The following is a 24,824-nucleotide window of genomic DNA, read 5'->3' on the forward strand; positions in this document are numbered from 1 at the left end:
CTAAAATGTATGATACATTATTGGAGTGGGAGGTCAAAGATGAACAGGTCAAGGAGGTAATGATCAAGTGGGCTTTAGATATAGGGGAAACTATCAACAGCATGGGAAGAACTATGGAAAAAGAACTGGAAATTTACAGCCTGTGAAGTGTTGAGGGGAAATTTAATCGATGGTTTATAGATGGCATTTAACACCTGCCAAAATAGCTAAAATGTATAAAACAAAAACAAATCTGTGTTGGAGGTGCGGTAAAGCAGAGGGGACATTCATACATGTCTGGTGGACCTGTGAAAAAAACAAAAACTTCTGGGACATAGTGTATGATGAACTTTAAAAAAATGTTAAAGTATAACTTTATGAAAAATACAGATTACATTATTAGGGATAACGGACGCAGGTATAACAAGAGAGGATTAGAAAATATTCCTCTATGCCACAGGTGTGGCAAGGAACTTAACTGCCAGAAATTGGAAAAAAGAATTTGTGCCAACAAAAGCAGAATGGCAGGATAAATTATTAAAGTATATCGAATTGGTTAGATTAACAGAGGCAATTGGGGTCTCCTCAGACAAGAATTTCAAAAAGAATGAGGAAAATGTAAAGAATACTTTACAAAACAGTGCCCTAAAATACATACCTGGACTTGTTTCGATTAATGTCTGCAGGAGACTTGGGGGGGGGGGTTAAGTCATAATTTGAAAAATCAGAATAACTCATAAAGGAAACAGTTCATAAGAAGTAAACAAGGAGGCCATGTATTATTTTGTTGTTTGTTATATTTTATGTTATGTTTATGCTATGTTAAGTTTATGTCTAACGGTGGTGGATTCATTTATTTGAGTTGTGGTGGATTTATGTTGTAAATAAAATAAAAAAAAATATTTAAAAAAATTGTTTTACAATTTAGAGTATTAATTTAAACCACCTTAAAATATCAATTTTCCCTTCTTCTCTTTCCATGGTTCATTTTGCATAGCATAAATCCCTGCATATTTTATACAAAACAAACCATTCAGTATTCCATTATTACTTCCATCAAAACTTATTTACACTGTTGAATTTATCTTAATGCTGACCAGGGCTGATAACAGGAAGCAGACAACTCTTCCTGTTACAGCAGCTCCATTGGCTCCTAGTCTTGTTTCCAGGCTTAATTCAAAATGTTGATTATCACCTATAAAGACCTGTATGGCTTAGGCCTGGGCTATCTGAAAGGCCATATTCTCCCATACAAACTTGCCCAGATGGGAACCCCCGTCTTTGGAATTCCCTCCCTGGAGAAGCCAGACTGACTCCTCCTTTGCTGGCCTTCTTCCGCCCGCAGGTGAAGACTTTTCCTTCCAACAGGCCTTTGAGAACTGACTGACAGAGGAAAGGGCTGGTGCTGTGGCTGCTGTGGCGCTATTCTTGTTATTTGTGTTTTCAAAGGATCCTTCTTTACATAATTTTAATTCTATTAGTGCTTAATTACATTTTGACAATGGTCTTTTCTATGTTTTTTTAGCTAGCTCTGCTTTATCTGTGTAAACTGCCTTGAGTCTGGGACTAGGGAAAAGGTGAGATGATGATGATGATGATAATAGGCAATACTGCGCTAGATGGACCAGTGGTCACCTCAAGTTAAGGCAGCTGAGATCCCCAATGGTATCCTGCAGAGCTGCTGCCTGTCAGTGCAGACAGTACTGAGCTAGATGGACCAAGTATCATTTCTCCTTAAGTAGCGGGAAGGGGCAGGACGACGATCAGGTGAGCTGTGAATTCTGGCTCTACCAGACTTAAATGTGCAATTTTAAATTGTGAGGATCTTATATAAAGATGCTTTGAGAGCCTCTCGGAGCTGCATGAACCGGGATGTGGCTTTTCTAAACAAATGAAGGAAAGGGGGAGAAGAAACAAACAAACAGCCGCTCGAATCTATTAAGATGCTCCCTTTCCTCCATCATTTGTGGGGGAAAGAAAAGCAGATTAATATATATCTTTTTTATTTTTTAAAAAAGAGCAACAGCAGGTATCCGTACAAAAAACGGCAGTGGCAAACGGCATCCCCTTTCGTTTAAAAGCCATTCCAACTCTGCATTCCACAGCTTCTTCCAAAAGCTTCCAGGAGTCGTACTATCTTTTCGGCCAGTTATGCCTGAAGCCTCTGCAAAGAGAATTGCATTATAAATTCTTATTTCAGAATAAAGTTTAGCCGGGGACGTTCCAACCATCAGCTGAAGCTTAATTGCTCTCTTGATGCAGAATGTACTTGGGAAAAAGCGTCCCGTCCCCCGAACAAACAATGTTGAGGACTAGAAAGCTTTAAAGTCCTATTTGCAAGGCAGCTCGAACGTTCTAGCAAACAACTGTCCGGACATACCTGTTGGATTTCCCAGCCATGTACGACATGCTTTTCGTTCCGGCTGGTTGCTGGACTTTGCCGGCTCCGGGAAACTTCTATGTTTGGTTTTTATTTTTGAGAGAGAAAAAGGCGGAAAGAAGGTAGTCATGTCAAAACAGCAGTTCTTGGCCCAAGGTCACCCAGTGAGCTTTATGGTCAAGTGGAGATTTGAAAGCTGGTCCGGACTCTAACCACTACCCCACTGGCCCATCTAGTCGAGCATCCTATTCTCACGATGCCCCCAAGGGAAGCCCAGAACCAGGGCCTGAACACTCTTCCCCTCCTGTGTTTTCCAGCAGCTGATATTCATGGGCTCCCCTGCCTCAAGAGATTTATCAAAATTCCTGTGTGCAGAAAACAACCTTACCTTGCCAGCTTGCTTGGAGGGATCAAACTGTGTTGAGGGTTTAGGCCTGCTGCTTCCTGAGAAAGAGAGAGAGGGAGAAAGATGGGGGTAGAAAGCAAATCTTAGCAAGGGAGATCGCTCTTGCAGAGAATAGATCATTTCAAGAGCCGTCAAGACCAGCAAAGTTTAGGCACGAATAAAAAGCACCGGCTGTAAAACAGACATGCAGTGGAAGAATTCAAACAGCCAAGACGTCTAAAAAAGGAACTAGGTAAAGGGACCCCTGACCATTAAGTCTAGTCATGTCCGACTCTGGGGTTGCGGCGCTCATCTCGCTTTATTGGCCGAGGGAGCTGGCATACAGCTTCCGGGTCATGTGGCCAGCATGACTAAGCCGCTTCTGGCGAGCCAGAGCACCACACGGAAACGCCGTTTGCCTTCCTGCCGGAGCGGTACCTATTTATCTACTTGCACTTTGACGTGCTTTCGAACTGCTAGGTTGGCAGGAGCAGGGACCGAGCAACGGGAGCTCACCCTGTCGCAGGGATTCGAACCGCCGACCTTCTGATCAGCAAGTCCGAGGCTCTGTGGTTTAACACACAGCGCCACCCGCGTCCCTAAAAAAAAAAAAAAAAAAAAAGGAACTAGGCAGCGTCTTATTTTGCCTTGGCGTCGAAACAAAGCAGAGGGCGTAAACAAAACTAAACGGCAGTAGTAATAGCAATAAAATAAATAATAATGTTGGTGATAAAAAGGTTAGGAAACTGCTATACACAGACCGTTGGTCCATCCAGCTCAGTACTGTCTACACTGACTGGCAGCAGCCCTCTGGCATTTCTATCTCTCCCAGCCGTAGCTGGAGAGTCCATTGGGGATCTAACCTGGGACCACTGAGTTAGGCACCTTCCCCACACGTGACTATTACATAAGGAGAGCCCTAGTGGATCCTGAGTCCAGCCTCTTGAGCTCACGGGGGCCGACAGGAGCCTCACCGGCAAACACTTTGAGGTCGGATTTGCTGTAATCAAAGGGGGTGAAGGGCTTTGGAGTGGCCTCTGGCTCTTCCGGCTGCGAGGAAACTTTGGGCTTCTTCTTCTCGGCCCGGGGGGTCTCGGTACCCGGATCGCTTTCCACTCTCTCCCGCTTGTGGCCTGCTTGTTCCTGCTGTAAAACCAAAGGAAGGTGGAAGGAAGGAGTTTCAAAACATAGCCTGGAAGAAGAGGGCAGGGAAGGGCTGCAGCTCAGCAGAGGAACATATGCTTTGTATGCAGAAGGTCCCAGGTTAAACCCCGACATTTTTTCCAGGTGGGGCTGCACCTGTACTCCACAGAGAATGACCTCATCCAGGCTACCTCCTGGCACCCCCAAGGTCAGGGAAACTACCAAGGGGCCCCCTCGTTTGATCTCAGCACCCAAGAGGGTCTATAGGGAAGGAGACGGCCGTTCAGGTATTCAAGGCCTGGGTTATTTAGGGCTATCACCCAGTGAGCTTCATGGCTGAGTCGGGATTCGAACCCTGATCTCCCAGGTCATATAATCCAACAGTCTAATAACTGTTAAACCACAATACAGATAAAAGCAGCGGCTGGATTACTGGCTGGGGTTCCCTTTGGGTCACATATAACCCCTGCTCTAAAGCAGCCGCACTGGCTTCCAGTTTGTTTCCAGGCTCAGTTCAAAGGGCTCATGCGAGCGACCTTGGGCCAGTCGCTATCCCTCAGCCTAGCCTACTTAGCAGGGTTGTTCTGAGGATAAAATGGGGAGGAGAAGGAGAATCATGTACACCACCTAGAGCAGTGGTTCTCAAAGGGTTTGGCAGGAGAAGATGGCAAGAGAGTTGGGAAGATAAGATGCAGGGACAATCAAGGAAACATTTAAACATGTATACCAGTATAGCATAGTATATAGTACAGTGGTGCCCCGCAAGACAAACGCCTCGCAAGACGGAAAACCCGCTAGACGAAAGGGTTTTCCGTTTTGGAGGCACTTCGCAAAACGAATTTCCCTATGGGGTTGCTTCGCAAGACGAAAATGTCTTGCGAGTTCCTGCAGGTTCCCCCCCCCCCCTTTTCCTAAGCCGCTAAGCCGCTTAACAGCTGATCGCTAAAAGCCGCTAAACCGCTAATAGCGCTAATCCGCTAAGCTGTCAATGGGCTTGCTTCGCAAGACGAAAAAAACGCTATACGAAGAGCCTCACGGAACTGTATAGTAATCAATTTTAAAAAAATAATAATTTCAGAATATGGATAGATATCTTTTCAAAATTAGAACAAGAGCATCAATGATACTGAGGACAATCCCGGCTGTGATTTTTTTTATTTATCAATAAAGAAATACATTACTGAACGAACAATTTTTTATTCTGAAAGTGTGCCCCAGAGAAAAAAGTTAGCGAACCAGTAACCTACAGCCTCCCTTGGGGGAAACGTGGCAAAGAAGATGGAGTAAATAAACACAAAACAAATGTGTATGCTGCTAGAAATTCTCCATGTAAAGAATGTAAATAGTTTTAATGGGATTTTGAATGAGTGTAAAATTAAGTGTTACTGTTTTAAACTTCCTTGGATTGTCTACCTTGGTGGGTTGTTTATCATCACCAATGGCCAAAAGCCATGACAAATCCATATTTTTAAGGCTATGGCACCCAGTATTCCTGAGCTGTCTCCCATCCAAGTACTAACCAGGCCTGATCCTGCTTAGCTTCTGAGATCAGACAAGACTGGGTGTGTTCAGGGTAGTATGGCTGTAGATAACCACTATTCTGAATTATGCTTTTTATAGGGTAGGACGCACTGTGGATGGGTTTATGGAGCCAAGGAGGCAGGGCCCCCCAAATCTAGATCTAGATCACTGGTCCTCAGCTATAATATTTTACATGCAAATTGACACTGAGGTTTTTAAAAATTGGGATATTATTTTTACAGATGAGTGTGGATGGGGGTGGGTCCCCAAATGTATGTTTGGGCTAAAACAAAGGTCAGCAAGTTTTTTCAGCAGGAGGCCAGTCCACTGTCCCTCAGACCTTGTGGGGGGGCCGGACTATATGGGGGGGGGGGAATTCCTATGCCCCACAAATAACCCAGAGATGCATTTTAAATAAAAGGACACATTCTACTCATGTAAAAACACACTGATTCCCGGACCGTCTGCAGGCCGGATTTAGAAGGCGATTGGGCCAGATTTGGCCCCCGGGCCTTAGTTTGCCTACCAGTGGGCTAAAAGATGGGCCCTAGATCTGCAAACGTTTAGTCGTAGATGCTGGGTTGGGGGACCCCACTTACCGCAACCAGCTGTCGGACAGAGACTGCATTTTCCACTTTGCCTTTGCTTTCCTTCTTGGGGACTTCATGAGCCGCTGGTGGGGGAAGGATGGAAAGGGCAAAGTTAGCACAAGGACTGCCATGCTGGCACACAACTAGCAATGCATTGTGGTCAATCAGAGCTTTGAGAATCCAGGACACCCAAGCCTAGGGTTGCCATACATCCAGGATTTCCCTGATGTAGCCAGTATTCAGCCCTCGTAATCACTGAAAAGTCCCGGAAAATCGGGACGTGTGGCAGCCCATGTCGGTAGTATAGATTTTGGCAAATTTAATTAAAGCTATTCAAAAAAAGAGACCTTTGATCTGTAGAAAACGCAACTTGAAAAAAAGAGACGATGCATGTATTTTTTTGTAAACGAAGAAATCTTTAATAAAAATATAATAAAAACAAAACAAAAACAAACAGGCCAGCCTCACACCTGTCTGCTGGATCTTCTTCTTAGCAGATTCTTTCTTTGTCCCTGCTTGAAGCTGGGCCTGGCTGAGGAGCTTCCACCGATTACTGATCTGGGAGGAGGAAACACACACAAAAATTCGGAAATGACTGGCAGAATCCGAGACCAGGGAGAAGAGTTGGTGGAAGAAGATTGGAAGAAATTTAAAATTTATTTACAGAAACATTGTAAAATGTTTGAATGTTGATGACGTTGAAATGAAATGAAGTGGTTCTAGTAATAAGGTAAAATAAGAATATGTAAGAATGGATTGATACTAGACGAAAATTTGAAGCTATAATATGTGAGGAAAATAATTAAGGATAAATCAAGAGGGTATGAATTTGCTGAACCAATTTTTAAATGGAATACAAAAAAGGGAGGTGTGAGGAAGTCAGGAAAACAAGTTAAGAACGGTGAGAAATTAAAAAGAGGGATTTTTCTTTTTTCTTTTTCTGTTAAATTTTTGTATTTTTGTATTTTTGTGTTTTTTGTTCATTGTCCTGTAACTCTTTTTTTGTTAAAAAAAACTAATAAAATATCATTTAAAAAAAAAAAAGAAACACACACAAAAATTGCAGCTCTGCCAATGTTACACCGTGTTCTGGAGCATGTGGCCGAGCCAGCCCAATCTCCAGGGAGGGTGTAGGCAGTAGCACAGTGGTCGAGGAACCTGCACTGTGTGCAAAAGGTCTCAGGTTCGATCCCTGGCAGATCCAGGTATGGTAGGGAGACGGAACATCTGAAACTCTGGGGAGCCGCTACCTGTCAGTGTTGATAGCAATGAGCTAGATGAAGCAATGGTCAGATGTGATGTGAGGCAGATTGCCACCCACGCTCCTGTTGTTCTCCAGTTAACGGGATCAGGCAGCAGGATTGGAGGGGACCACAGCCCAAAGGCCAATGACAACTCCGGCTTATAACCAGAGCAGGGGGCAGTTTTGTTAAATAACCGTTCTTACCTCATAGATTTTTGATGATGGGTCAAACTTTGCCAACTGGGAGATATGAGCGGGGTTCTGGTCCGCTGGCAAATACTGGAGGGAAGGAAAAACATGACCATGGGAATAATAATAATAATAATAATAATAATAATAATAATAACAAATTATTTATACCCCGCCCTCCCCAGCCAAGACCCGGCTCAGGGCAGCTGACAACCAATAATAAAAACAAGCTGATTAAAATACAATTTAAAAAACAAGATTAAAATACAACATTAAAACATTAGGATGCAGCCTCTTCACAGGAGGAGAAAGGAGAAAGAAAGAGGGGGAGGGAATCAAACTGATTCTAAGCCAAAGGCCAGGTGGAACAACTCTGTCTTACAGGCCCTGTGGAAAGAAATCAGATCCCGCTGGGCCCTGGTCTCATGAGACAGAGTGTTCCACCAGGCCGGAGGCAGAGTTGAAAAGGCCCTGGCTCTGGTTGAGGCTAATCTAACTTTCTTAGTGCCCGGGACCTCTAGGCTGTTGCTATTTATGGACCTTAAGGTCCTCCGTGGGGCATACCAGGAGAGGTGGTCCCGTAGGTATATAGATATCCCCTAATATCTAGATTAGGGCTGGGGAACCCTCTTCAGCCCGAGAATCACATTTCCCTTCCGAGTAACCTTCCGGGGGCCAGGTGGCAAAAGCAAGCAGAGCAATTAATGTTAATTTTGCCTTTGCCTAACTAGCTAGTTTCTTCTCTGGCTCTCTCCGCCTGCCTGTCTCACACATACAGCCCTCTTTATCCTCTGTCCAGACAGGTAAGATTTCAAAGACATATTCCAGCCAGGCAAAAGCATTCAAGGAGGGTTTGGAGCAGGAACAGTGAAGGGGTGTGGCTTGGGGAGGGGCCAGAGGGCCGCACAGAGAGGTCTGGAGGGCCACAGCCTGCCTGCTGCCTTGGCCAGATTCCCCACTTCTGATCTTGACTAACCAGGGCCCACTCGCAATTGTAAGCTGTTTGAGAGAACCAATCCTGGATTAAAAGTGGGGTGCACCGCATGTTAGTTAAAAGAAATCAGAATTCCAAGGGACCACTTCACTTCCCGACAGGATTCATGCAGCAGGAATCTATCTTGCAGTATGAATTCTGCAACTCCCAAGGAGTGGGGGGACTCACAAAGTCCCCTAGAAGCAACAGCTTCCCAGCTGTGGAGTATGTGCAATTCAGACACTGCATTAACAAGCAATATATCTGTTTACATATATAATCACGTTGCCAAGACATAAAGAGAGAAAGAAGGGCAACATGAAAAATCTCTGGGTTTATTTTTTTTTACAACTTGGAAACGTTTTCCTTCTCCCTACAAGCAGAATAGCAGGAAAACATTATGATTAAAATATGCATAGCCAATAAGTTAGAGATGATGGGAATTGTCATTTGCTTATTAACACTGGCTAGGTTCACACATAGTGCTAAGCTATGGTTTACTAAGCCAGGGTTTAGTGTGGTGCAAACCCTGCCTAATGGCTTGTTCGAATGTTAGCAAACTATGATCTGAAGACATGGTTTGTTGCTGTCTTTACCAACCTTGGCTTGTCTTAATTATAGCTTGTCATTATGTGTGAACCCAGTACCCTTTATCAACCATGGTTTGTTTGGCCATCGCACCCCAAAATACAAAGGCACAGGGAACAAGAAGCTGGAAGACAGAACAGACTTTGGAATAAATGAGTTGTGGTTTGCTTGATCATCTGTGGTTAGCTCACAGTTGTTAAGCAAACCATGGTTGTAAGTGTTACATACGAGCCAAACCACTGGGTAGGAAAACAAGGACTTTTTACCATTCGGAATGGGTTTTCGAAGGATTCCATGATCTGGCGGGCTTTCCGTTGGGTGACTGTCAAACTCTCGTCCTCTTCCTCACTTGCTTCTGTCTCCTTTGGGAAGGCAGAAATATAGATTAGTGGGACTAAGTACAGAACTGGAGAGGCCTGTCTGGAAATCCCCTGAATGGGTTAAGATTGCATTTTAAATATCAAGAGGTTCCCCCCTGCCGCCCCCCTCCCTTGTGCTTTAAAAGAATGGTAAGTAGAAGCAAACAGATGCTGAATTGTACTTCTGGTTTGGCTGGTTGTTTATAGCATTTTGATCCACTGTTGCTTTTATTAATAAATACAGTGGAACCTTGGTTCTTGAACTTAATCCGTTCCGGAAGTCTGTTCGACTCCTGAAACCGTTCGAAAACCAAGGCGCAGCTTCCAATTGGCTGCAGGAGCTTCCCGCACTCAAGTGAAAGTCAAGTTCGATGTTCAGCTTCCGAAAAACGTTTGGAAACCGCAACACTTACTTCTGGGTTTGTCAACTAAGCTGATTTGTCAACTAAGCTGTTCGAGAACCAAGGTTCCACTGTAACCTAGAGACTTTAGTACTTTGGATCCCGAACGCCTTGCCTTGTGACTCAAAACTCGGAAGTGAGTGTTCTGGTTTGTGGATGTTCTTTGGAAGCCGAACGTCCGACGCGGCTTCTGCGGCTTCCAATCGTGTGCAGGAAGCTCCTGCAGCCAATCGGAAGCCACGCCTTGGTTTCCAAATGTTTTGGAAGTGGAACGGACTTCCAGAACGGATTCCATTTGACAGCCAAGGTACGACTGTACTTGCTTTTTAATCTGTTGTGAGGTCAGGCGACTAATAGGTGGGCAACCCAAGCTAGGTGTCAAACATGGGCGGAGACAAGGATCTTGCCCCATTCAGTGGGGCAGGGTAGGGAAAAGACAGGGATTGTGTCCCCGCTCCCAAGTGGCTGGGGAAAAGACCAGGATTGTGGGCCAACAGCTGAATACTGTTCCCTATCCCTGTTCTAGCTCATTTGGTCCCCTGCCCTGTTCTCAGAAACCTAACCTACATTAAAGATGTCAATGCTGGCTCTCAGCAGGAGGCAGGACAGACTTGGCAACTCGTCCGACCTTTCCGTCTCCTCCTCTGCTTCTGAAAAGAGACGCGCCTGCTCCCGGCTCAGCCCAGGTGCTGAATGACAAGAGGCGGGGGAAGGAAACAAAAGCACAAGGGATTAAGACTACCATTTACTTTAAATTGCATAGAAATTTATTTATGCATGCTACTACAGCAGCAGCAGCAAGAGTGCTACTTGCCCCAAAGTGGAAAGAAGCAGATGTCCCAGTAAAGGAAAAATGGATACAAAAACTTATGAAATATGCAGAAATGGTGAAACTTACCGGAAGACTAAGAAATCAAGATAACAAACATTTTAATAAAAAGAATGGAAATGGTTCATTGAATACTTACAGATAAATTGCAAACCGATAAAAACGTTGGCAGGATTACTGTAATAACCTGCAGTTTCATAAGAGTATATATTTAAAGAAGATGAATAAATGAGTAAATTAAGTTAATTTGGATATGCAGAAGTTATTAAAAAAATTAATGTAAGGAATTGCAGAAAGAGGGGTGAGGAAGTCAAACTTTGAAATGTTAAATTGATTGTAAAACTAATGAAATGTATAAACTTGAAAAATATAAATAAACATTTTTTAAACAAAGACTAACATTTACTTATTACATTTTAATCCTCAAACGAACTTCGTGATGGGCGCATGGTTCTCCTTTCCTTACTTTTTAACACTCCCCTGAGGCAACTTAGGTTGACAGACTCATAGACCCACACGGTTATATAGGGCCCGTCTGCACTATACATTTAAGGCTGTGCTAGACCGATTTAAACTGTCATGACTTCCCCCACGGAATCGTGGGAGCCTGCCAACAAAGTGAACCAGCTACAGGGGTGGGGGGGTGGGGGTCCCCCTTCACCCCTCTTTCCAGACCCACCTGGATCCAAGTGGTTCGGCTTCTCGTCCTGAGGCACGTGCGAGCTGTCGTGAGGTCCAAACAAATGATTCTCCGGCTTCTGCCAAAGGAAATTAAAGATATCCTAGCCCTCGTGATTCTGAAGGAAGGGCTGGTCACATAGGGAACTGCTTGATATCAGGTCAAACCATTGGCCCCTCTCCCTCAGGTTTACCTACACTGACTGGCAGAAACTCTCCAGGCTTTCAGACCTAGCTGGAGATTGAACATGTGACTTTCTGCATGCAAAGCTACAACACCCAGAACCCTTAAACTTTTTATTTATTTACTTACTGTTGGCAGGTAAAGCCTTTAACCTCTTGCAAGCAGTACTTGCAGGATCGCCGTACCCACTATGTGCCCACCCAGCTGCATTGATCTGCAGATGTCACATAAACTAAGTGTTGGTGCTGACCTCTGAAGCCCTAAACGGCCTCTGTCCAGTACACCTGAAGGAGCGTCTCCACCCCCATCGTTCTACCCGGACACTGAGGTCCAGCACCGAGGGCCTTCCGGTGGTTCCCTCACTGCAAGAAGCCAAGTTACAGGGAACCAGGCAGAGGGCCTTCTCGGTAGTGGCACCCGCCCTGTGGAACGCCCTCCCACCAGATATCAAAGAGAAAAACAACTACCAGACTTTTAGAAGGCATCTGAAGGCAGCTCTGTTTAGGGAAGCTTTTAATGTTTAATAGGTTATTGTATTTTAATATTCTTTTGGAAGCCGCCCAGAGTGGCCAGATGGCGGGGTACAAATAATAAATTATTATTATTATTATTATTATTATTATCTGACCTTTTAGTGTGGCTGAATCTGAACTTTGGAACTCCCTGCCTACTGACACCAGGCAGGAGCTGTTGCTGCACTCTTTTTAGTCCCCTGCTTAAAACATTTTTGTTTAGGCAAGTCTATCCAAATACACACACATCAATGTGTCTCAATCTCTTACATTTCAGGTTAAATTATTTCAAGCTGTTTTTCTATCAATAGTTTTAATATTTCCCTATAAGCCGCTCAGATGTCTCACTCCAGTCAAGTGGAATGTAAATTTGGTACATGAAAAAGTAAAACAAATGCAAGATTGGCATCAGAAAGAAGCTTACCTCTGTGTTTCGAAGAGGTCCTCTCTTTTTCACTCCAACTGCAATTTCAGACTAAGAGTGGGCAAGGAGAGATAATTATAAGGATAAAATTAAGACCACATTAAAGATCTCTTGCACACACACACACACAAACACTCCACCCTGACACCTCCAAGTCTACTTCCCAGTCACAGGCTGAACAGCAATGATATCAGCAGTCAAGGAATGCCCATAAAAAATTTAACTGCTCAAGAAAACATATGCTAGAAGGCTGACAGACAGTGCATAATTTTATTCTTATTGCATAACTGGTGCTAACTTGGCATAAGAGCAGTGTGATTTTAGGGAAGAGAGTTGGTATGATCCTAGGAACAGGGGAAGCTTCCTTTTATCAAGTCAGGCTGTTGGCCCACCTACTTCAGAATTGTCTATACTGACTGGCAGCAGCTCTCCAAGAATTCAGAGACAGGAGTCTCTCCTGAAGGAGCATCTCCACCCCCATCGTTCAGCCCAGACACTGAGGTTCAGCTCCGAGGGCCTTCTGGCAGTTCCCTCGCTGCGAGAAGTGGTCACAGAGAACCAGGCAGAGGGCCTTCTCGGTAGTGGCACCCGCCCTGTGGAACGCCCTCCCATCAGATGTCAAGGAAATAAACAACTATCTGACTTTTAGAAGACATCTGAAAGCAACCCTGTATTGGGAAATTTTTAATGTCTAATGTTTTACAATTTATGTGCTATAAGTCACCCAGAATGGCTGGGGAAACCTAGCCAGATGGGTGGGGTATAAATAATAGAATTCTTCTTCTTCTTCTTCTTCTTCTTCTTCTTCTTCTTCTTCTTCTTCTTCCAACTCCATAGAGATGCCAGGGATTGAACCTGTTCAGTTGCTTTGAAACACAGCTGTCCTGTACTTAAAACTGTCCCCTCATACCTTCAACAGTGGCATCTCTCTGGCCTGCTGGATGAAGAGGTGCATTTCATTGATCTGCTGGCGAACGAGGGGAGGAACTGGGTTGCAGCAGGCGATGATGCCCTGTGGCTCCCTGCAAATCAACAAAAGGAGCAGGACATTTAAAAAAAGATAAAATGCTAGCCGATAAAAATCATAGCATCTGGAAGGGACAAAAAGGGTCATCAGGTCCAACCCCCTGTAATGTAACAACTACAGCAACAACAACAACAGGGTGTTGACCCTGAGATGCTATAGGACCAGGATGATCTTAGCCACTTCCTGTCCCAGAGCTGGTCATTAATGAAATGTGGGTGGGGCACAGAATGATGGAGCCACAGACCAATCACAGGAGAAGAAGGAAGAAAAGCCTCAGGGGTGTTTGCGATGCCTATCCTCAACAGAGATGTAAAGGTTGGGAGAGGATGAAGAGGGAAAGCAGAAAGAATTCTGATAGGATGAACATTTTTCCTTCCTAGCTTCTGATCGAATTTTCTCATGGAAAACCTGCCAGTTTGGGGGAAAGGAAAATTACTATTTGGGCGCCTGATTTCAAAATTCACCTGTTCACCCCATGCTTTCCCCAAAGAGGTGACCCAGCTAATGTTTTAAATACTATTAATTGGATCTACTGATTAGCGATGTGTTCCGTGCATTTGTTTAATGGGGATGTCATTTGGCTTTGGGGAGTTTATTCTGTTCGTGGCCATGATATATATTTTTTCTCAAGTGTTGGCAGCACATGCGTGTTTTTTCGTTGCTGCTGCTGCAAATAAACACCCGTTCTTCCCCTTGCAAAGCAAAAGGCACACTCACTTGGGCAGCTCCTCCGCTATCTTGAGCAGCATATGGTTCGGCAGCACGTACCTGCGGGACAAGGAGAGAAATGAATGGTAGAATCATAGATTTGGAAGGGGACCCCCAAGGTAATCGAGTCCAACCCCCCCGCAATGCTAGCATCACAGCTAGAGAATCACAGGCAGATGGCCATCCAACCTCTGTTGGAAAACCTCCAATGAATCAATTACGAACTAAATGTTAAATGCCACTACTTTCGCTATACAATGAGATCAGTCTTGTAAAGAGACCTGCCAAATATATTACTAGCTTTAACTCTCTTTCTCCTTCCCCTTTTAGAGAGGAATAGGAAGGGAAACAAGCCTGTAGGGGACAGATAGAAACCTCAAATCCTACTACGACTCTGCCCACCTGTGAAACGTGCCCTGCGGAGGAAGGGATGGGTGGGTGAAATAATAATGGGTGGCCAGATCCAGTTCTCCACTGCTGGTAAAGGTAAAAGGTAAAGGGCCCCAAGTCCAGTCAAAGGCAACTATGAGATTGCGACGCTCATATCGCTTTCAGGCCGAGGGAGCCGGTGTTTGTCCACAAACATCTTTCTGGGTCATGTGGCCAGCAGGACTAAACCACTTCTGGTGCAACGGGACACCGTGACGGAAACCAGAGTGCACGGAAACACCTTTTACCTTCCTCCCGCAGAGGTCCCTATTTATCTACTTGCACTGGCGTGCTTTCGAACTGCTAGGTTGGCAGGAGCTGGGACAGAGCAACGGGAGCTCACCACCGTTGCACGGATTCAAATTGCCAACCTTATGATCAGCAAGTTCAAGAGGCTCAATAGTACAAGCAGCTTTGAAAGGATTCCTTTGCCAAGCAAGGGCTCTGTTCCATCCCAATTCTAACAGCTCCCCTTTTATTTATAGCATTTATACCCACCGTTTCTCCCCCAAGGAGGCCAAGTGGACGGCTCACCACTCATTTAATCCCAACGATGGCCCTGAGAGGTAGGCTGGATTGAGTGAGGAAGTGACTGGGTCAAGGTCACACCCAGTGATAGCTCCAGGGCCAAGTGGGGACCAGAACCCGTGTCTCTCCCAGATCCTAGTCAGACACTCTAACCACACCACACTGGGTCCTATAGTCCGCTCCAGCAGTCCCTTGTAAAAGAGCTCACCCTGTGCTCTCATCTTCCTGCCGCCCCATCTTGTCCCTCCAGGCAAAGAGGAGCCGGAAGGCCGCCAGCTGCTGGCTGTTGAGGTGCTTCTTCTGCTTCCGGTAGAGCTCCAGGTACGAGTCTTCAGTGAAGATGGGCTTGACGTATTTCTAAGGGAGAAGAGGCAGGTGGAAGCGGCATGAGCGACCTGTAAGGACTTGTGTGCTGCTGCTGGTAGGGGGGATCCCTGACCCACAGCTGCCTGGCGCGGGTGGGAGTCCAGCTCTAGTTTCCCAGCACCCGCTCAAAGCCTTCCATGCTGCATTTCCTTTCTTTTTTTACTGGAATTTTATTTACAACATAACATAAACCCCCCACCCAGCGGCGTAGCGTGGGTTGTCAGCACCCGGGGCAAGGCAAGTAATTTGCGCCCCTAACCCCTAACCTGCCGCCGCTGCCAGCTTCTTCTTGCTGCTGCCTGGGCTGGGGTATTTACGGTAAGGTAGCCACGGCGGCGGCAGCGGGTCCGTGTCAGGTGATCTGAGGTGAGTTGCCGCTGGCGCTGCCGCCCAAACGACGCCACTTGCCCGGAGGAGGAGGGCAGAGAGGCGAGGAAAATGCAACATGGCCCAGCAGCTGCAGCAGCAACGACGGGGCTGTGAGGAGGGGCTGCCTGGCGCGCCCTCCGCGGCCCTGACGCGCGGGGACCACGGCGAGCCCTGAGAGCCGCTGCCTGCCGGACGCCTTCAGCCCGGACGCGCGCACAGCTCGTCGGTTCCGCGAGACATGGGGCTCTGCTACAGCCTGCGCCCGAGGCTCTTCGGCAACTCCGGAGGCGGCGAGCGCGCGCCCCCCAGATGTTGTGCCTGGTGCGGCCGGCCCCCCCTGCACCCCCCACGCTACGCCACTGCCCCCACCCCCCAATACAGAAAACCACCCTCATTAAATGTGAACATAACATACAATGAGCATAACATACAACAATACAAACAACCAAATAAAAGACTTCCTTTATCCTGTATCTGTCCTCCTTATTTACTTCTTGTATACTGTTTCCTTTATGAATAATTATTAAGATTTTTCTAATTATAACTTAAATATCCACAAAGTCTCCAGCAGACCTTAATCGAAACAAGCCCAGGTATGTATTTTAGGGCACTGTTTTGTGAACCATTCTCTGCATTTTCCCCATGCTTTTAGAAACTCTTGTCTAGTGTGCTGCATTTTCCTATCTGGGGGTGGAGGGGTGTGTGTGTGTGTGTATGTGTGCGCTCCTCCTTCCCTTGCATGCCTCTGCCCAACACAGGGAGCTCACCTTCAAGCAGATGTCCTTGCTCCGCTGCCACACAACTTGGAGCTGAGTAGGCTGCTCATTGGCCTTCTCCCAAAGCTCCTCCCTGACTCGGTCATAGATGTACAGCAAGTAATGTGTGTCGTCGCGGGCGTAATTGAGCATCTCTTCTGGGAGGGGTCTAGAGGAGAGACAGAGAAACATGGATTACGGGGAATCTCGGGTGTGGTGGTCAGGAGGGAGCCAGCAGTAAATCACACAAAGCAGAGTTAACTCTTTATTAGAAAGAATGGGACCCGCACATTTCATTTCCTTGGGAAATGATATATAATGAATTGAAAAGGATGTTCAAAATAACTTTTATTTAAAAAACCCCAGAAGCTTTTCATTTAGGAATTACAGGGACAGAACTAGCTAAATTGTATAGAAATTTATTTATGTATGCTACTACAGCAGCAAGAATGCTACTTGCCCCAAAGTGGAAAGAAGCAGAAGTCCCAGTAAAGGAAGAATAGATATAAAAGCTTATGGAATCTGCAGAAAAAGGTGAAACTTACTGGAAGAATAAGAAATCGAGATAACAAACTTTTTAATAAAAGAATGGAAATGGTTTACTGAATATTTACAGATATATTGTAAACAGATAACAACATTAGCAGGATTAGAGTTATAACCTGCAGTTTTAAAAGAGTATACATTTACAGTAGATAATTAAATGAGCAAGTTAAATGAACTTGCGATATGCAGAAGGCGTTAAAAAATAAATTTAAGGAACTGCAGAAAGAGGGGGAAGGAAGTCAAATTTTGAAATGTTAAATTGATTGTAAAACTAAAAATGTATAAACTTGAAAAGTATAAATAAAATATAATAATAATAATAATAATAATAATAATAATAATAATAATAGAAGAAGAACAGGACCTGCACAAACTTGGTGGAGTATCAGGCCTAATGAGGACAGCCGCTCATCCCCGGCAGGTCTTCCCTAATGGATCACTTGCCAAGACTAAAGGTCCCCACCTCCCTACAGCCATCTATGTCTTCTCCTCTCTAGGGTTTCCCCCAAGCAATCAAAAACTGTGCCTGCGTGCCTATCGTTGCCCCTCCCACTTCATGCCTCTTCTGGTTCTGGGAGACCAGGGCGGATGGAAGCTTGTTGGACAGACTCACATTGGTATAACCTGAAGATGCGATTGGAACATCCCAAATCTACCCCCACACCTCCATACCGTATCCTCCAGTCCGCCAGCTGGTACTGTTTGTTGGCATCCACCTTGCAGTAGAGTTTGAGCAAGTGGTCCAGGGAGTGCCGGCCGAGATTGAGGAGCCGAGCCGCCTGGTGGGTGTCGAAGACATTCACCAAGTAGAGGCCGAAGTCTCGCTGGAGCCACTCCACGTCTGAGTCGGCCCCGTGCAGGACCTGCGAAGCATAAAGAGCCATAAATAGCGGGGGGAATGTCAAGAAGGTCCCCTATTTTCCCACCCACCCGTGTATGTATCCTTCTGGTCATTCCAGGTTGGCACTGCCTAGGCCAGGGTTTCCGAAACTTGGGTCTTCGGCTGTTTTTGGACTACAACTCTCATCATCCCTGGTGATCTTGTAGTAAGGTTTTAAGCCAGGCATAGGCAAACTCGGCCCTCCAGATGTTTTGGGACTACAACTCCCATCATCCCTGACCACTGGTCCTGTTAGCTAGGAATGATGGGAGCTTTAGTCCCAAAACATCTGGAGGCTCAAGTTTGCCTATGCCTGGTTTAAGCTTACTGGGAAATGATATATAATGAATTGAAAAGGATGTTCAAAATAACTGTACTTTAATATTTTGTTGGAAGCCACCCAGAGTGGCTGGGGAAGTCCAGCCAGATGGGCGGAGTAGAAATATATTATTATTATTATTATTATTAAAAACAAACAAACCCAGAAGCTTTTTTTTGGGGGGGGGGGGAATTATAGGGACAGACCTAACTAAATTGTATAGAAATTTATTTATTTACAGCAGCAAAAATGCTACTCCCTCAAAAGTGGAAAGAAGCAGAAGTACCAGCAAAGGAAGAATGGATACAAAGGCTTATGGAATATGCAGATATGGCAAAACTTACCAGAAGAATAAGAAATCAAGATAACAATCTTTTTATAAAAAGAATGGAAATGGTTCATTGAATACTTACAGATAAATTGCAAACAGATAAAAACATTGGCAGGATTATTGTAATAACCTGCAGTTTTATAAGAGTATGTATTTAAAGAAAATGAATAAATGAGCAAATTAAGTTAATTTAGACATACAGAAGATATGAAAAAATAAATGTAAGGAACCGCAGAAAGAGGAGGAAGGAAATCAAACTTTGAAATGTTAAATTGATTGTAAAACTAATGAAATGTATAAACTTGAAAAGTATAAATAACAACTTAAAAACAACAACTCCCACCATCGATAGCTAGCAGGGCCAGTGGTCAGGGATAATGGGGACTGTAGTCCAAAAACAGGGAGAAACTCCACCCTAAGCACTTGAATTCCCACACCCCTGGGGCAGTTCACAACCTTTTGCAAGGCTCCCCTTTCCCCCCGGTGTTTCTACAGTTACTGTTGTCCCTGGACACAAGAGCTGGGAGCCCCAGAACATCTGGAGGGCCACAGCCTGTCCATCCTTAGGCTTACTGGCTTGGTGTCCGCTGCTCTACAGAGCAGTTAATGCAAATGGCCAAACAGGGCACAGCAGCTCATCGGTCCAGCCTGGCCAGGTGACTTGAGGAACCAAGAGGAGCCTGGCTGCTCCTCCAGGCTCAGTTCCTCAGACTGAGGAATCTGTCCTAAGAAGAAGCACCTGGACAACCCTGCTAGATTTTATTTGCATCGGCTTGTTGTTTTAAGCTTGACTGGAAGAGTGGGGCGAAGGGCAAACCCAAACCTGACCCTGCTGCCATTTGTAAAAAGAAAGAAAAGGCCTTTCACCTTGACCACTGCAGGGTCTGTGAAGGTCTCGTTCAAGATGTACAAGTCACTACGCAGCTCCAACGTGTCGATGATGAAATCTTCTGTCCGGGTGGAAATCTGCATAAGGCATGTCAAGCCCAGGAAACTCCGGTAGGAATGGTGCTGTGGAGGGCAGGATGAGAGAGGGAGAGAAATAAAGGAAAGGGGTCCATCAATTCACAGCAAACGCAACAGCTCGCCTTCCCTGGGTGGGTAACTGGAAGAACTGTTTTCAGAGCCTGCTAAAAACATTTTTTGTTTAGACAAGCCTACCCAGGCATGCAGGGGTGACGCTGTGGGTTAAACCACAGAGCCTAGGACTTGCCGATCAGAAGGTCGGCTGTTCAAATCCCCACAGCAGGGTGAGCTCCCGTTGCTCGGTCCCTGCTTGAAAGCAGTTCAAAAGCATGTCAAAGTGCAAGTAGATAAATAGGTACCGATCCGGTGGGAAGGTCAACGCCGTTTCCGTGCGCTGCTCTGGTTCGCCAGAAGCAGCTTAGTCATGCTGGCCACATGATGCGGAAGCTGTATGCCGGCTCCCTCGGCCAATAAAGCAAGATGAGTGCCGCAACCCCAGAGTTGGTCACAACTGGACCTAATGGTCAGGGGTCGCTTTACCTTTACCCAGGCATGCAGAATGTTGATGTGTGTTTTAATCAGTTTTTTAGTTTACGGCTGATTTTAATTTTTTGAATGTTTAATAGTTATTTTTACTGCTTTTACTGATTATGTCATTGTTTTATTGCCTTTGTAAATGGCTTGTTTTTGTTTTTTTACAATCCAGTGGTGTATTTTTTTTTAATGAAATAAATAAATTACCCAGCAGCTTCTCTAGGTAGGGCTGGGAGAGACTCCTTGCCTGAAAGCCAGGAGGGCAGCTGTCAGTCAGTGTAGACAATACCAAGCTAGATGGACCCGATTGTCTGGTTTTGTATAAAAAGCAGCTTCCTGGGCTCATATAGGACCACTGTTGCACTCTGTCAGATGCATGAATCAAATTAACGATTTGAAAGATTGTAGAATTAACAGAAGATCCAAGCTGAGTGTTGGGACGCGGGTGGCGCTGTGGGTTAAACCACAGAGCCTAGGACTTGCCGATCAGAAGGTCAGCGGTTCGAATCTCCGCGATGGGGTGAGCTCCCGTTCCTTGGTCCCTGCTCCTGCCAACCTAGCAGTTCGAAAGCACGTCAAAGTGCAAGTAGATAAATAGGTACTGCTCCGGAGGGAAGGTAAACGGCGTTTCCGTGTGCTGCTCTGGTTCACCAGAAGCGGCTTAGTCATGCTGGCCACATGACCCGGAAGCTGTACGCCGGCTCCCTCGGCCAATAAAGCGAGATGAGCACCGCAACCCCAGAGTTGTTTGCGACTGGACCTAATGGTCAGGGGTCCCTTTACCTTTTACCAAGCTGAATGTGAAACCTCTAGTTTTCACACCCAAGCTATGAGCACTTCACACCTGGATCTTCTTGGCCCATTGCAAAAGTTTTGCTGCAGGACACAAAACTAAAAAACCAGGACAAATTTTTACCTCCAAGTCCAGGGCGAACTCTTTGCAGCCCACCAGCTTCTCGTTCAACTCCACCAGCTCGTCCAAGGTGGAGATGAAGTGGCAGGGTGTCTCCTCCAGGGGCCTGAACATCTGGGAGGGGAGAAACAGCAAGGCATTATGGCTCGGCAGGCACGAAGCCAGAAGGCTTTAACTTTGTGTGTGATCTACTCAATGAAACATTATTTGAGAAAGGAAGGAAGGAAGGAAGGAAGGAAGGAAGGAAGAAAGAAAGAAAGAAAGAAGCTAGCTAGCTTACCTGGACTTGTGGCTTTTCAAGAAGTTCAGCTGGTGGTGAAAAATGTGCTAGTTCGTACTGGTAAGGGTGAGCAAACCTTTTAGGATGAGAGGAAGGAGAAGGGAAAATCAGAGAGCTCTGAGCAAGCTCCAGATGCAGAATCAATTGCCTAGGGAGATAGTTAGGCCTGCCAGGCCATTTAAGGACAAACTACACACACCTGCTGTATACCTGATGTCAAACATGGCATCACAGGTGTGGGAGCAGGTACATAAGAACTCAGGAAGAGCCCCAAAACTGGATCAGGCCAAAGGGGGCCTGTCTAGTCCTGTCTCCTGTTCTCGCAGTGGCCAGACAGATGCCCCAAAGCTTAAGAGCAGGACTTAAGCGCAACAGCAGTTCTCTCCTCACCTGCGATTCCCAATAACTGGCATTCAAAGGCATATTGCTTTGGACAGAGGTGGGAGAATGTAACCTTCTTGGCTAGTAGCCAACGAAGGACATGGTTGGGCCAATACAGGGTGTGGGAGCCTGCACAATCAAGCTGATCCCTGGGTCCTGCGAAGCTTTGTGCTGCTCGTGCCGCCAGGCATTTTGACAAGTGGGTGCCTGCCCCCGCCTCCGGCCACCTGTCAAACTCAGGGAAACTGAAAGGCCCCGACCTGCTTGACCAATCGCTCTCTTACATGTCCTGCTCAGTCTGCTGGGTCCTCTGCTGATACAGGAAGTCGGCCAAGGCAGCCGGCACATCCAAATCCTCCGGGCGTTCCTTCCGTTCCCGCCTGGTTTTCGAGAGCACTGGATGTCCAGAGAGAACAAAAGGGTTAAGAGGTGATGAATCTACTTTCTAGGATTTATTTATTTTTTAATTGGCAGCCTGCTGCTTTCCCTCTGCAATAATAACCTTTGCACTCTGAGCATAGGAACATAGCAAGCTGCTAGGGACCTTTTGTCCATCTTCCTCAGTGTTTTCTACACTGACTGACAGCAGCTCTCCAGGGTTTTAGGAAGGGAGTCTCTACCAGCCTTGCCTTGGAGATGGCATGCCCTTACCTTCTGGCAGTGGCTTCAGAGCATTGGGCTTGACAAAGAGCTTTGGGACAAAGGGGGTGTTGGAGTTGTCCACCTTCTCACGGAACTTGAACTGAGGGCGGACGATGTTCTTGGCGTGCAGCAGGCGGAAGGTTTCTGACTTCGTTCGCTTGTTGGCTTCCCCAGTCTGCTGGAAGAGAAAAATCAGACAACCCCCTTCAGCCCTGACCGTTGTGGTGGGGGCTGATGGGAAATGTATTCTGACACCGTCTGGACGGCCACAGGTTCCCCCACCCCAGGCTTAAAGAGAAAGAACCCCTTAAAGGACAAAGGAAGAATGGAAGCGTCTCACCTTGCGGTTCCAGCTGGAGACAATGGTCTTAGGAGGCTGCAAGCCCGAGGGGAGGATAGGCTGCTGGTTCTTGTTGACACCTGCTGCTTCATCCAATAGCATGCCCTGAAATTGCAGGTCACAGTGTGAGACCAGGGGTGGCAGGCGGAGGATGCAATTTTGGGGGAAGGACCTGGGGCTACCTATGAAAGTGACTCGGAAACTACAACTAATCCAGAATGCAGCAACAAGACTGGTGACTGGGATCAGCCACCAGGACCATATAACACTGGTCCTGAAGTATCTACACTGACTCCCAGCACGTTCCTGAGCACAATTCAAAGTGTTGTTGCTGACTTTTAAAGCCCTAAACTGCCTCGGCCCTTGATACCTGAAGGAGTGTCTCCACCCCCATCATTGAGTCCGGACACTGAGTTCTCTCACTCCAAGAAGTGAAGTTACAGGGAAGCAGGCGGAGGGCCTTCTCGGTAGTGGCACCCGCCCTGTGGAACACCCTCCTACCAGATCAACTATCTGAGTTTTAGAAGACATCTGAAAGCAGCCCTGTTTAGGGCAGTTTTTAATTTATGATATCTTATTATGCTTTTATATTTGCTGAAAGCTGCCCAGAGTGACTGGGGCAACCCAGTCAGATGGGTGGGGTACTATTATTATTATTATTATTATTATTATTATTATTAGCACACCCAACATGGGATCCTCATGGAGCGGCAACACCTAGGTGTTCAGGGGTGGGGAGTGAGAAGCAGTGCACAAGGCCCGACGATGCTCACCACTCTTTCTAGGATGGCATCATTGGCATCGACCAGCAGGTCAAACTTGTCTTCCAGTTCCGTGACCTTGTTCCGGTCCCGGAGGTGGCTGCAGCAGCCATGGTACTGCATCACTCTGCTCATGCTGGGAAGAGAAAAAAACAGGGTGTTGGAGTGTGTCACACAATCCTTAGCAGCGTGTTTTGGCTCCCCAAAACCAAGCTGTGACCAGAACCTGCAATCTTAGTCCTACGATCTCTATTGATACAAGCACTTTGGTACATCAGCCCCTCTTGGCTCCATAGGTCATACTAATTGCCTGTCCAGCTTTAGGTAAAGGTAAAGGTACCCCTGACCATTAGGTCCAGTCATGGCAGACTCTGGGGTTGCAGCGCTCATCTCGCTTTATTGGCCAAGGAGCCGGTGTACAGCTTCCGGGTCATGTGGCCAGCAGGACTAAGCCGCTTCTGGCAAACCAGAGCAGCGCACGGAAACGCTGTTTACCTTCCTGCCTATTTATCTACTTGCACTTTGACGTGCTTTCGAACTGCTAGGTAGGCAGAAGCAGGGACCGAGCAATGGGAGCTCATCCTGTCGTGGGGATTCGAACCGCCGACCTTCTGATCGGCAAGTCCTAGGCTCTGTGGTTTAACCCACAGCGCCACCCACGTCCCTATCCAGCTTTACTTGATGCCAATTTCCTTTCACCTCTGAAATGCTAAGCTGCCCTCCGAATTGCTAAGCTGAAGTGACCTGGGGCTCCTCCCACCCTTACCTTACGCCATCTGGCAGTTTGAGAAAGCTGTGGTGCAAGATCTGTCCCTGCTGCTGCCTTTTCTGGCTCCTGCTAGACCTAAGATACAGTGGTGGTGTCTCCAGCAGCTGCCTCTCCCTTGGCTGGTCTCCTAACCCACCTTCGGTCTCCAACTGTGCAGGAACTCACTTATTCCCAGGAACCTCCTCCCCCCCAGGGGGAGGAGCTGATGGGGTTATTGGGAGGGACAAGCAGCACTCACTTGGGGGAGGGCATCAGCGAGGGAACAGCTCCCTCCCCCACTGCCTGTGTCACCACTGCTCAGGGTCTTCACTCACAATGGCAGCCCCTGGGATCGTCCTCCTGTTGGCCCAACCCTGAGCTTTCCTGGATCTCCTCTTCCAGACCCAACCAATTCCTGACAAAACAAGACTGATGGGGAGTTCATTATTATTATTATTAATTAAATTTGTATAGCACCCTACACCCATAGATCTCAGTGTGGTTCACATCTTGGGCACACGGGGCAAAAGCAATGTGAAAAGTGCCCCAGCTTAAAAAAAAAAAGTCAATCTTGGCATCACAACAAGCCTGCAAGAGAGCAGCAACACTCACCAGTGCAGCAA

At 46.4% G+C, this 24,824-nt stretch overlaps 1 protein-coding gene across 3 annotated transcripts in view; it reads right to left on the reverse strand.

The window, feature by feature from the left end:
* Window positions 1-1,908: 1,908 nt before the first annotated feature.
* Window positions 1,909-24,824, reverse strand: part of EXOSC10 (exosome component 10) — a 24,037-nt gene continuing 1,121 nt past the window's right edge. The window contains exons 2-25 of one of the 3 annotated variants that reach the window (XM_079986881.1): window positions 24,814-24,824; window positions 23,466-23,589; window positions 22,693-22,797; window positions 22,362-22,530; window positions 21,995-22,106; window positions 21,330-21,405; window positions 21,053-21,163; window positions 19,504-19,647; window positions 17,779-17,969; window positions 16,573-16,729; window positions 15,279-15,427; window positions 14,123-14,173; window positions 13,289-13,400; window positions 12,379-12,429; window positions 11,260-11,338; window positions 10,319-10,440; window positions 9,258-9,353; window positions 7,446-7,520; window positions 6,469-6,556; window positions 6,008-6,078; window positions 3,719-3,890; window positions 2,748-2,803; window positions 2,360-2,436; window positions 1,909-2,143 (exon numbers count right to left, since the gene is read on the reverse strand). The exon at window positions 24,814-24,824 is cut by the window's right edge and continues 126 nt beyond it. In XM_079986881.1, the coding sequence (XP_079843007.1) occupies window positions 2,113-2,143; window positions 2,360-2,436; window positions 2,748-2,803; window positions 3,719-3,890; window positions 6,008-6,078; window positions 6,469-6,556; window positions 7,446-7,520; window positions 9,258-9,353; window positions 10,319-10,440; window positions 11,260-11,338; window positions 12,379-12,429; window positions 13,289-13,400; window positions 14,123-14,173; window positions 15,279-15,427; window positions 16,573-16,729; window positions 17,779-17,969; window positions 19,504-19,647; window positions 21,053-21,163; window positions 21,330-21,405; window positions 21,995-22,106; window positions 22,362-22,530; window positions 22,693-22,797; window positions 23,466-23,589; window positions 24,814-24,824 (2,430 nt within the window). In that variant the 3' untranslated portion in view covers window positions 1,909-2,112. Of the gene's footprint in view, window positions 2,144-2,359; window positions 2,437-2,747; window positions 2,804-3,718; window positions 3,891-6,007; window positions 6,082-6,468; window positions 6,557-7,445; window positions 7,521-9,257; window positions 9,354-10,318; window positions 10,441-11,259; window positions 11,339-12,378; window positions 12,430-13,288; window positions 13,401-14,122; window positions 14,174-15,278; window positions 15,428-16,572; window positions 16,730-17,778; window positions 17,970-19,503; window positions 19,648-21,052; window positions 21,164-21,329; window positions 21,406-21,994; window positions 22,107-22,361; window positions 22,531-22,692; window positions 22,798-23,465; window positions 23,590-24,813 lie in introns of all 3 variants that reach the window. The other 2 variants (XM_079986880.1, XM_079986879.1) reach the window with 2 other exon arrangements.

The sequence above is a fragment of the Podarcis cretensis genome, assembly GCF_951804945.1.
Source record: "Podarcis cretensis genome assembly, chromosome: 8".
NCBI lineage: Eukaryota > Metazoa > Chordata > Lepidosauria > Squamata > Lacertidae > Podarcis > Podarcis cretensis.